Source organism: Podarcis gaigeae (assembly GCF_964106915.1).
Source record: "Podarcis gaigeae genome assembly, chromosome: 12".
NCBI lineage: Eukaryota > Metazoa > Chordata > Lepidosauria > Squamata > Lacertidae > Podarcis > Podarcis gaigeae.
In genome coordinates this window covers 21,352,497-21,365,667 of record NC_139688.1, presented here as the reverse complement: position 1 = coordinate 21,365,667, position 13,171 = coordinate 21,352,497, and the positions used below count along the sequence as shown (strand labels likewise).

At 41.6% G+C, this 13,171-nt stretch overlaps 2 protein-coding genes across 3 annotated transcripts in view; both read left to right on the top strand.

Annotated features, from left to right (window-relative positions):
- The window catches only part of LOC310827930 (mycocerosic acid synthase-like), a 68,481-nt gene that overhangs the window by 19,652 nt on the left and 35,658 nt on the right, over nucleotides 1–13,171 (top strand). The gene's annotated exons all lie outside the window — the stretch shown is intronic.
- The window catches only part of LOC310827927 (phthioceranic/hydroxyphthioceranic acid synthase-like), a 28,067-nt gene that overhangs the window by 3,935 nt on the left and 10,961 nt on the right, over nucleotides 1–13,171 (top strand). Inside the window, exons 1-3 of one of the 2 annotated variants that reach the window (XM_083704493.1) lie at nucleotides 11,094–11,153; nucleotides 12,084–12,157; nucleotides 12,894–13,047. In XM_083704493.1, coding sequence (XP_083560619.1) covers nucleotides 12,103–12,157; nucleotides 12,894–13,047 — 209 coding nt within the window. In that variant the 5' untranslated portion in view covers nucleotides 11,094–11,153; nucleotides 12,084–12,102. Of the gene's footprint in view, nucleotides 1–11,093; nucleotides 11,154–12,083; nucleotides 12,158–12,893; nucleotides 13,048–13,171 lie in introns of those variants that run through there. The other variant, XM_083704492.1, reaches the window with a different exon arrangement.

Here is a 13,171-nt window from a genome sequence, read left to right as displayed (position 1 = left end):
TAAATGCCGACATAGAAATAGAAGATATTGCCCAAGTAATTAAAAAGATGACAAACGGGAAATCGCCAGGTCCTGGCGAAATTTCAATGAGAATCATGTATGTATAGACATAATGTATGGATCACACAATTTTACATGTACCACCTGCTTCCCCTAAAATATTGCAAAGAATCATGAAAACAGCACAATGATGAACAAATGTGAGTGATCCAGGAGCACCACCCAGAAACTTATTGAGAGATATATAAATCACCTAAGTAAATACATAAATGTGTATTTTAACTGGCGCTGCATTATCTTTCTCTCATGTGCTAAAGAAAGCAAGTAGGGACACAGAGGAGAGCAAAATTTCCAAACATTCCTTGGCTTCCCATCAGCTGGAAAATGTAGCCACGGAAATTTCCTTATTATGCAACAGACTCTGCCCCAGCTCGACATACTAAAATCATATGCCTTTCATGCTATAAATATAAATGAACCGCATCTGCCTAGTTACCATATATGCTAACAATCAATATAAAATGTTGATTAGCAATAGCTCTTACTGATTCTCCAGATTTAATTCTATTTAATTCTTGTCACCTAGGCAGTCCAGGGCCCCTATGCACACTGCCCAGGCATGCGCCCTGGGGAGATCACTAGGTGGTGTGACTTCAGACCCAGAGGTGTACTACCTTCCCCTTCTGAAGGCCACACCAAGCCAGAAAGAGTTTCTGGCGTGGACTCAGGTGTAACGGTTTGGGCTGGGAACGTACATGTCAGATTGTCACTGGCGCTCTTTGACACTGGTGCTCTTTGATTTATTGACCCCAAGCCAGCCAGTAATACGGTGATGGAATGATTGAGGTTGTAACTGATGATTCATTCCATTTGTGCACAGGGTCATTACCAAGTCGGTGCTGTGGTTCAAAGGGGGCGTTAGTTAAGTTCTGGAGGCTCTGGGTGGAGCTCTGTCAGGTGGAAGCGGGCTGGGGTGTAATTTCCCTGACTGAACAACCCACACAAATACCCTCCTCTGCAGGGGTGTTGTAAGGCTATCCAGGGGCCCAGCAACCTTCTATGAAAACTGTATATGCAAAGGGAAAGAAAAGAAAATAAGAAAATGTCCTCTTTCAATCTATGCTGGATTCTTGAGCCGTGCAAAACGCCAGCGTCCAGGAGTGACGTTTAGCAGGGCTGTAGTCTGGTGGGCGTCAGGTCGTCTGGCGTTGGACATCTTGGGTCCCTTCCAGCAAGGCTGGAGCGATGTCTGGGCGTCTGGGTCCTCATCTGGATGCAGAGGCTCGACCAAGGCACAAGGCGTTTCGGCAAAAGCTCACCTGTTAAGAGAAGAGATAACAAAGACGGCAGCGATTGCACAGAACAAATGGATAGTGTCGCCGGAAATCACCCCCCCTTCTTTCCTTCCATTGTCACGAGTAGCACACAAGCACCACACTCTCACATACACGCATCTCCCCTCCCCAACCCTAGAGGTGTCCCTCTAGAGCAGGGGTCTGCAACCCGCGGCTCCGGAGCCGCATGTGGCTCTTTTACACCTTTGCCGCGGCCCCGGGGCGGATACTAGCGAGGGGAGGAGGCGCATTGTGTACCCCGACACTCCCCACTGTGGCGGGCGCTGTACTGGCTGTGACATCGCATGGGGGCGGTGCGTGCGTTAGTCACGCACCGTCCCAACATCACCTTCCCCCCTGCCCGCTACATTGTAAGGGGCATGTACGCTGGTCACTGCATTGAAAGGGGGCATGTACGCTGGTCACTGTTTTGAAGGGGAGTGAAGAACACACACACACACAAAGGTAACTTGTTAATTTAACGTTTATTTCTATGAAGAGGAGTAATTCTGAGGGGTCAAACAAAGAAATAATAAAAAAGTGTCAAAAAAGTTATTTTTATAATGACGAGTTTTGCGGCTCCCAGTTTTTTTTTCTTCGGAAACGGGTCCAAGTGGCTCTTTTTGTCTTAAAGGTTGCAGACCCCTGCTCTAGAGGGTCACCTTTTAAAAGCCTTCCGTAAATAAGGAAGCACTGCCCTGACTTCTTTCCGCTGTAACGCTCCGCATCGCCCTATCTTTAACATGAGTAGACCGGGCGACCGAACCCTGGGTCAATTGACCGCCGCTTCAACCAATCAGCATTACCGAACAGCGCCCCTGGTGGTGGCTGCGCTGGTACTGCAGCCGGCATTCGCTGTTTCCCTGTTTGACAGCTCACTGATACAAGTTTCGGAGTTCAATCAACCATGACTGATCCAATCAAGACCTTGCTACATTGTTTCCTGAACTTGGGGCTGGTTTGAACTTCAAAGTCTTTCGCCATTTTATATTCACCAAAAATCAACCATACGACGGATTTTCATCGGACCACTTTTATTTTACTGCATATCGCTAGGACTATCAAAGGGGGGTGGTCTGATGCTGGGCAACCATAATCCTTCGACCGAGCGGTCACGTACTCAGCGATTTCCCCGGGTTAACGTGATTACCTTGATAGCCATCGTGATGGGTCCAGACAGGAGACTATCAAGGACACAATAAAACTGCACCTTTTAGTGTATTCCACACAAACTCTCACAAAGGACACTGACCGGATTCCCCTCAGGGGGCAGGAAACTTCCCCCTTCCCCTTTGTTCTTAAGGGTGACTCATGTGGGGAGGGGAGAGGAGGCTCCGGCCAGGTGTCAGGACACTCGGATTACCTGTGAAGCCCCTCCTCAACTCCTCCTAATTTTAATGTAATCATGATGTAAATATGATGTAATTCTGGGGGTGTAGTTTGGGGGATTAGCAACTAATAAAAGTTAGGGTCATCCTTTGTTCGGGGCTTCCATCTTGCTTCACGTCGTGGGCGGTGGGAGTCCTGTCGCGACAGTCTTTCCTTAAATAAAGACCGAGCCTACTGGCTGCTGTTTTGCTCTGAATTGCTCTGGTCGGTGTCTTCATTTGTCCAAGAGAGCCCTCGGAATCTCCAGTAACAATAGATAACATTTGCACATAAGGTATAGGCCTAGCAAACATGAATTCAAAAGGGTATGCTTGGCAGGAAAACTTCACAAGGGGTTAACAGTTCTGTTCCTTGGGTTAGTTTTGCAAGCTGATATTTTTTGTTTTAAGTCTGTTCCTCTGCACACTAATTTTTTCAGAGCTTTTGCGGCCTGTAAAACATGTTGCAAAATTTCAGTTCATCTGCCAAAGACTGCCAGTGTCTGTAACAATGTGTTCCTTGCTTCTGGCAAAGTATCAAATTCCTATGCCGCAGCTCCTTTCAAAGTAAAATTGCACCTTATAAAGAAAAACTTGACAAAGTTCACAGAAAGCATTCACTTGCTTTTTTAAGAAAGTCACTTTCCAGGTTAGTACTTGGGGCAAGAGGGTGGGTAACCCTTGGCATTCTGGGTTTTTGTCGCTTGACTGTAAATCCTAATTGGCTCCAAGCAGTAGCTGGCATGGGATAGCCGGCTGGCAAGAATGCAGCAGTGTCCTTCTTGGAATAGCAGCCAAAAGATAAGCGCTCTGAAGCTGCTTCAAGGAAAAAAAACCTGATGTCCCGTTACTTGCGTGAATGAGAAACAGTCTGTTCACATGCTTTCCACTGCAACAGTCTTTGAGCAAGAACAGAGATGAGAAGAAATCATTTTTGAGAAATCTTATTGTTCCCAGCCTGTGGGGGTGGGGTGTGTCGGGCGTGGGGCCTGTGGGCATTCCATTTCCCAATGACCCTCTTGCCTGCAGATGGCGCACTGGTTTCTTCCCTAGGCGTCCTGCCCCTCCCGTGGACACCCTCTGGGATTGCGTTTTGGCTGCTGGCTGCTTGAAGACAAACCCCTAATTATTTTTGGCTGGGTCCTCTTCAAAAGAAGGATTCTGATTAAGGTGCTTGGAGGTCTGTGGTCCTGGGCATCGGATGACTCCAGGGGGTCGTACACTCGGTGGGGTGGGGCCATCAAAGTGGAGTTTTAGCTGCCTCAATTGCAACATCAGTATTGTCCGCTGCCCCGAGGGCTTGTATCTTGCAGATTTCCTCAATGGTCAGTATTGTAATCCTAGGGCTCTTTGATCCCTGGGTTTTAATAGTCTCTCTCTTTTTTAACAGTTCTGTCTTATGCGGCTCTCGAAGCCTTCTGCTCTGTTTCTTTCTGTCTGCCAATTCACATGCTTGCATTGTGCTGCTTCTAGAACCAAGAAGCCACATCCAGCTCACTCTTTTGGCTTGCTTACTGGCTCTATCTCACACGGCTCTTTAAAATCTTCTGCTCTTTCTCTTTCTGCCAATTCACATACTGTCTGCTTGTCCATTTCACCTGATTCCTTCTGAATTTCACTATTCTCAACTTCCTCTTGTCTTTCTTCCTCAGTCTCTTTGCTTTGGGGGTTGGGTAGGGGGAACCCCATTTAGCCCTGGTGCAGTTGCTGCATAGGGTGGAGGGGGGCTAATTATTCCTCCTTCCTCTTCTTTTCCTGGGACTGGCAAACTTTTTCTAACTTGTACTTGCTGCCATACTGGGCACAGTTTTGGCTTCGGTTAATCACCGTTCTACTTTTCCTAAGCCATGGGGGACGGTCAGGAACTTCACATAAGTGTTGGAGTCTATTTTTCTTCAGTTTTTAAAATCCTCAATCATCTCCCTTTGTGGCATCTTATTGCGCCTGGGAAACACTCAAGGAATAGTTTCAGAGAAAAAGGTTTTTATTTCTACCATTCATGAACTGGTAGAAGGAGCAAGTGTGAAAGTTCACAAAAAGCATGCACGAGTTCACAGTCATGTGCACAAGCATATATACCCATTTCCAGTTCCCTCCCCCTTTCTCCTCCCTCAGGAGTCCTGCCCATGACTTCCTCTGTGCATGAACAGAAAGCTGTCTTGGGAATATTGGACTCTTCCCAGGAAAGGGGAATTAGAGTGGTTCAGCATGTCCAAGCATGTCCAAGAAGTTGCAACTAGGATGAGATAAGATTCATTTCCCAGGCCTGCTATGAACAGAGCCTATTCATTAGCCTTTAAAAGTAACATTTTGCCTTTTGCCACGGCTTTGCCACGGCATCTTGTGAGAAAAGCAGAGAAGAGCAGAGAAAAGCTGTTTTGGATTTTTAGAAGACAAAAGGAGTTTGAGACAGTTTTGAGGCCTGGTGTGATTATTGAAGCCTGGGGTGATTTCACAGACAGGATTTGGGTATTCTGTCCCTTCAATGGGAGTTGTAGTCCCAAACATCTGGAAGGCACCAGGTTCAGAAAGGCTGGTCTAAAGTGCTGTTTCATTTCCTAATTAGGTAAACTTACTTCATAGGGGCATAGAAAAGGGAATATGTCACATGCAAAATCATCCAAGCTTTTGTAATATGCCACATCTAATTTTGTTTTGTTTCCTAAGAAAAGATCCTTGCTTGTTTCATTAATATAGCAGCAGTATGGGATTTTATCACTTCCTATGTATTATATTTTTATCCTACTTCTCCATTTTAAACATTTGTTGCAAAATAATAAAATGCCCCTTTTGATTTGGTTATTAGTAACCTTTACAAAATGAAGGTTCCTCATCTTGTGTCTTTGAGGTGCATCACCAACCAAAGCATGTTGGCATGTTGTTATTTTACAAAGATCAATGATTTCATGAGGATTTAGTTTTATGAACCATTTTGAATAATCTTCTTTTGCTTCTTTTGTTTTTGGTGTTTTCCCTTTTACTTTTGCATGGGACGCGGGTGGCGCTGTGGGTAAAAGCCTCAGCGCCTAGGGCTTGCCGATCAAAAGGTCGGCGGTTCGAATGCCCGCGGCGGGGTGCGCTCCCGTTGCTCGGTCCCAGCGCCTGCCAACCTAGCAGTTCGAAAGCACTCCCGGGTGCAAGTAGATAAATAGGGACCGCTTACTGGCGGGAAGGTAAATGGCGTTTCCATGTGGTGCGCTGGCTCGCCAGATGCAGCTTTGTCACGCTGGCCACGCGACCTGGAAGTGTCTCTGGACAACGCTGGCCCTCGGCCTCTTAAGTGAGATGGGCGCACAACCCTAGAGTCTGTCAAGACTGGCCAGTACGGGCAGGGGTACCTTTACCTTTTACCTTTACTTTTACTTTTGCAGCTTTACCTGGAGTGGCTGGTTTTTCCATGTGTGATGGAAGTATACCACCTTAGAAAGTAATGAACATGGTTATTAAAAACAAGCACACATAGAATTATAGTTCCTATTTAATAATTTGAGCCAACTTCAGCAGAAACATGGGACTGATTTTCATCATGGATTTCTCTACCTATGTATTTCTCTAACTACGGTTCCACATCTTATTTTAAAACTTTGAAGTATTGTGGAATTTCTTTTTGGAGGAATCGGACGTGGAGGAAGAGGTCAATTTCCTTCATCTTCATCTGTCCTCATCTTGGTATAAGGAAACATTTTTTCTATTTACGGATTTATTCTAGGCATAACCAAATTTTGCTTGTTGAACCTTGTCTCATTAGATAAGTGTTAAAGCATTCCCACTCCTTTTGAACTACATCAATTGGTTTATTCCTTAATGATTCGGTCATTTTTGCGAGTTCCAAGTACTCACTTAACTTTACTTCCCATTCTTCTCTAGTAGGGATCTGTTCACTTTTCCAGTACTGTACAGTACATGGCTACCAGTACCCCAGCTGCCGTCACTACGTATAGAAATAATATCGTTCTTTTTTGGGGGATATCCTTGGTTAAAATCACAGGAAGGAATGCTTCTGGTTTTCTGGGAAATGTGAATTTTAATAGTTTTTCCATTTCTTCATAGATTTTTAAATTCCTGGGCACAACCACCACACATGAAAGAAGGTTGCCATTTGTGATTTACATCTCCAACATTTGTTATTGTGGCTTCTGCTGATTTTCGCCAGTTTTACCAGGGTTAAATACCACATGAGCTGCATTTTCATGAAGTTTTCTATAATTTGGTGACATGCCGTGAATTTTAATTTTATCTTCCATAGCTTCCCCCATTTTTCTGATTCTATCAGATGACCTAGGTCTTGTGCCCACTTTTTCATTACATCTTTTATTTCTTCGTCTTTTAAATTCCAATTTAAGAGTAGCCTATACATTTTTGAAAGTTTTTATTATTATTTTGTAATCATTCTTTCTCTAAATTTGAGGTTTTGTTATTGAATCCTTTCATTTTTTTTCTTTTTCTAGGACTGCATATAGCTGGTGGTATTCTAGCCAGGTTATTCCTAACTTTTTTTAACTCTTCATGTTTCTTCAATTTAGGGCAGTTGTTTTGTCCTTCTACTAAGTCCCTATAAACTGGCCAGTTATTCCTCGTGTGTTTGTGTGTGTGTGTATTGCTGTTGCTTCAATAGATGAGAGCCACCATGGGGTTTTCAGTTCCAGTAGTGGTAGATATCTTTCCTATACAGCGTACAGGGCTTTCCTCACTATATGATTTAGGAATCCTCTATGGTTCCTAACTTCATCATGTCCTAAATAACTATGCCAACCATAGACATTGTCCCAGCCCTCTATGTCCAATATTTCCGTATTTTTTTAACAATATCCAATCTTGGATCTAAGTAAGACTTGACGCTTCGTAATATAATTTAAAATCCAGGACTGCAAAGCCTCCTCTATCCATAGTCTTCGTTAATAGTTTGAATTTTATTCGTGGCTTTCCCCCCTGCCAGATAAATTTTGCAAGGTATTTCTGTCAGTCTCTAAAACATTTAACCCCATTAATGATTGGTATAGTTTGAAATAAAAATAACATCTTTGGAAGTATTGTCATTTTGATTATTGACATCCAAGACAAATTTAGCCTCCCCCAGGTCTCCAAATCTTTTTTTATTTATTTGTATAAGTTTATATTTTTGTTTGTAATCCAAACGCCCAAATAGTTCACTTGGTTATTTTTTAATCCTGTTAATCATTCTAGTACTTTCTGCTCTTTTTTGTTCACATTCTCCACTAATAATTTGGATTTCTCTTTATTCAGTTTGAACCCCAAGACTTTCCCAAATTCATTCATTTTTAAAATGGTTTCCTGTATACTCTCGGCCGGATTTTCAGTGGTTATGATGACATTGTCTGCGAAGGCGTTAAGCTTGTAATACCCATTTCCTAAATTGATACCTGTTATTTTTGATTCATTCCTTATGGCTGTTAATAAAGTTTCTTGTATAGTAATAAACAAAAGCGATGACAGAGGGCATCCGTGTCTTGTTCCTTTTTAAATGTTGAACTTTTCCCTAATTTCATTATTTATAATTAATTTTGCTTTCTGATTGGCGTATATAGCTTTGATTCCATTAATTATCTTGTTTCCTAGTCTCATTCCTTTGAAAGTTTTCAATAGGAAATCCCATGAAGCACTATCAAAGGCCTTTTCAGCATGTAAGATTTTGTGATCCATACATTATGTCCCTGGTTCCCTAAAATACTACAAAGAATCATGGCTACAGCACAATGATGAACAAATGTGAGTGATCCAGGAGCACCACCCAGAAACTTATTAAGAGGTGTAGAAATCACCTAAGTAAATGCATAAATCTATATTTTAACTGGGGCTGCATTATCTTTCTCTCATGTGCTAAAGAAAGCAAGTAGGGACACAGAGGAGAGCAAAATCTCCAAACATTCCTTGGCTTCCCATCAGCTGGAAAATGTAGCCACGGAAATTTCCTTATTATGCAACAGACTGCCCCAGCTCGACATACTAAAATCATATGCCTTTCATGCTATAAATATAAATGAACTGCGTCTTCACACCTAGTTCCCATATATGCTAACAATCAATATTCTACTAAATCCCTATAAACTGGCCAGTTATTCTTCATGTGTTTTACATGTTATAATGTAGTCACTGTTACTAACAATATTTTTTGAACAACATATAAAGTCAACTACAGGTGGTACATGAGCACTGTTCCACAGCATTTGATATTTTCATTTACATACATTCATTCTAAATATGGTGGGGTATGTACTCTTTTTCATTACTGCTTGTATTATAATTTATAATTTTTGTAAAGTGCATGCAGGTCATTGTAAAATTTTATTTTCAGTTTATGAAGCTATTCTATATCCTCCCACCACACTGACGAAAAATTCTATGAAACAGTAGTCAATATCCGGAATCACTGTTCAGTTTTGGACATCATATTTGCTGAATACACAAAGCTTCACAGCTTGTCTTACATCGTACAAAGTCTGGTACCTCGCTTCATTTAAAGATTGTCAGAGACTTGAGACTAAAGATTTCATTTAGTACTTGTTATGGTTTGAAGGAATTCTATAAAGATTGTTTATTGCGTATATATATGGTCATTGTGTTGCCTAGACATTGCTGACATACTCTTTGCAACACAGGGGTTTGTTTGGTTACTTCCAGATTTTTCAGGCTACAACTCCCATCAGCCTACTGCTAACATGGCAGTGGGGTTTACGGGAGTTGTAGCCCAAAACATCTTAAGAGCATCAGGTTGGGAAAGATGGCTTTAAACAACAGCATTTTATCATACTAGAACTAGAACTAGGAGACTATCTCACTTGACTAGTCCAAGCCTTCTCCCTCACCACAAGACAGGCCCACTTAGCCACCAAATACCCCAACCAACTCTTACCAGAAAGACCACAGCCTGTCACAAGGAGAAAATAGTTGCACTGCATGCAGAAAGCTGCTTATAAGGCAAATACCCCAAGATGAAATCTTCCAAATGTGAGTGATCAAGAAGCTGTGTAGGAAACCTGCTTGGATATGTTATACCAATTATCCATCTGCTATTTTTGTGCCCTTGGTTGTTAATATATGTAGGCAATCCATTTTTTTATTTTAAAAAATGTTATTACAGTCTCATATATTGATAAGAGTGTTGTGAGTGCCAGAACCAAAAGGACATTTAGGCAGCCACAAAACAGTTGTTGGCACTCCATAATGTTGAGTACTGCCACAAAAAACCCTATATGCAGAACAAACCAGGAGAGCAGTAATAAGTCAGATTAGTGAGCAGAACAGCAAGATTCACATTAATATCATAGAAGCTCTCTTAACTACATATATTGTCCAAACATACTCCAAAACAGCTGAATGTTTTGTCCTAGGACAAACACTTAATATTATATAGGTGTAAGGCTTACTGGATTTTCACTTTAAACTCTGTAAATCCTAATGGACACAATGATTTAGCCTCATACTTGTAACATCTTTTTGCAGTTAATCACATGAGAAGGTATTATCATAGCAATTATAAACTATGACTCCCAGAAGCTGAGTTTATTCTGTTTTGCCCTATTTATTATTTGAGTGAAATATTTCATCTTATAAGGGACGCGGGTGGCGCTGTGGGTTAAACTACAGAGCCCAGGACTTGCCGATCAGAAGGTCGGCGGTTCAAATCCCCGCAACGGGGTGAGCTCCCGTTCAGTCCCAGCTCCTGCCAACCTAGCAGTTTGAAAAGACGTCATAGTGCAAGTAGATAAATAGGTACCGCTCTGGTGGGAAGGTAAACGGCATTTCCATGTGCTGCTCTGGTTCGCCAGAAGTGGCTTAGTCATGCTGGCCACATGACCCAGAAGCTGTACGCCAGCTCCCGCGGCCAGTAAAGCGAGATGAGTGCGCAACCCCAGAGTCGGCCACGACTGGACCTAATGGTCAGGGGTCCCTTTACCTTTATTTACTTCATCTTAGGTAAGTGCTCTAATTGTGTGTGTGTAGATGTGTGTGTACACACACACACACACACACACACACATAAATATCTGAATGTATGGCGAGAGAAAGATAGTATGTATTATGCTGTATGTACATAGCACATTGGACTTACAGCTAAGAATTCATCAATGCAAAAATGCTACGTGGGAAAAAGAATTTTTTTTGGTCAGATGACAAAGCATAATTTTTTTTTGGAGAAGCAGAAGTCTGTATTCAATTGGAAAGCAAAATCTGAAAGTTGCACTCCGTGGGAACTTCCCAAGCATGATGTAATGGAAAGGTGACCATGAAAAAATGATGAGCTAGCCAACTCGAAACCTTTATAAATGAAAGATGCAAGGAAGTCTCAGCAGTTCTAGCACTTACAGAACCTTAGTATATGAGGACTTGCCCCCACTACGGTTATAGCTTCTTAGCGAACTTCAATGTATACACAGCACAGAAGATTTTACCAGCAAACTTCAAAAAGCTGTGTACATTAAAACAACTGGAGGTGAGTCTGAATAGCCTACTCTTGTATGTATTGATGACTTTGATTGTTGTGCATGTTTACTTTACATAAGTCTGTTCCTTCAATTTTTTTTTACATTTTTATTTTATTGTTTGCAGTTTACAAGTATCTGGGACCCAAATAGTTTATTTGCTGTGGGCACGCTGGGTAAAATTTTGAAATCCTTTGTATTCTAATAGCAGCACAGCTTCCTCTATTCTGTTCTTTCCATACCTCATACCTTATAGAAGCCTGGTTGTGCTGGATGTGGCATGCAATTTGCACCAAATGTTGTTTGAGTTCTTTTTTTACAAAATGTGGCCATAGAGGTTGCAGTAGAAGAGGCTATCTGCTGTTTTGCTGCTACAAAAACAGTAATAATTCCACTTAGCCTTATATACACTAGTGGCTAAAATTGTGGAAACCTTTTTTAAAAAGTGTATTTCCGAGGTTTGATGGCTCATAATGTAATGAATGATATGTTTTGAATGGACCAAAAATGGTTGAAGACCACCACCACAAAATAGATGCTGTTGATGAACTAATAATGAACTGTGTTGATCAAAAAGCTAATGGTATGTGCATGTTCTGGCCAAGTGAATGGCAAAGAAGCATAAAGACTGGCTGTACTACACTAGTTACAAACAATGAGTGTTGTAACATGCCAAAGAAAGGGAGAAATGCCAAGATTCAGATGAACAACAAGAAGACTATATAAGATGAGACCAATAATGATTGGTCATTGCCATTATGTTCCCTTAGGATTATCCCCAAATGACCACACAGAAATCATAGAATCATATCATTGTAAAGTTGGAAGGCACCCAAGGGTCATCTAGTCCAACCCCCTGCAATGCAGCGCTCACCCTGTTGGGGAAACATATTTTAATTTTAGATGTGGATTCATTGAACTAATTATTTTATACTTTTCAGAATAAAAGTAAAAAAACTGATGGACACTGAGGATGAAATTGCCATTGTGGGGATCGGATGCAATTTTCCTGGAGGTGAGCACTGCTCCTTTAAATTACATATTAAGTTTAAGTCAATGTGTAGTGAGTGCTACCAGAGATCTTTATATTAGAACTAACATACTTCTAGTGCAATGATACACTAGCATTCATATAGCTGCCTTTTAATGATCATAATCAGTATCGGCTCACGTGGTAAGGCTGAATCACGGATGCACACTTCTGATAGACAGTTCTATGATAAAATAACATAGAATCATAATATCATAGAACTGGAAGGGGCAAAGAGGGTCATCTAGTTTAACCCCCTGCAATGCAGGAATCATTTTGCCAAACATGGGGCTCAAAGCCATGACCCTAAGATTAAGAGTCTCATGCTCTACTGGGTGAGCTATCATGTTGAGTTACTTAGAATTTTTTAATTGTCTTATACAATGGAACTTTGGTTTTTGAGCATCTCGGAAGCCAAACCATTTGGAAGCCGAACGCCAAAAACCCGGAAGTGAATGCTTCTGTTTTCGAATGCGCCTCAAAAGTCGAACGGCTTCTGAGGTGCAATTCTCCATTTTCTCAATGGACTTTGCCGATCGCCCATTGGTTGTCGAACGTTTTGGAAGTCGAACAGTCTTCCAGAACGGATTACGTTCGACAACCAAGGTTCCATTGTAGTTTCTGTCAAACGAATCACACCAATAGAATTTAAGTTTCTATTTTAATAAATAAACTATTGGGAAGTAAATTCCAGCTATCTAAAATAATATATTTTCAACAGGTGAAGGAATTGATAATTTCTGGCGAGTTCTAGTAGAAGGCAGAAACTGTGTTGTAGAAATACCTCCAGAAAGATTTGAAACCAAAAGTTGGTATGATCCAGACAGTCACAAACCAGGAAAGACGAGCACAAGACATGCCGCTTTTACCGAAGAGTAAGTGTTAACGCTTAATCACACGATGGTGGAAAATAAACTGTGAATCAGCTCCAAGGAAGCAGAACACTAAACTGTTTTTAATATTTTTTATTGTAAAGTAATTTGCCTAAGGGATGCGGGT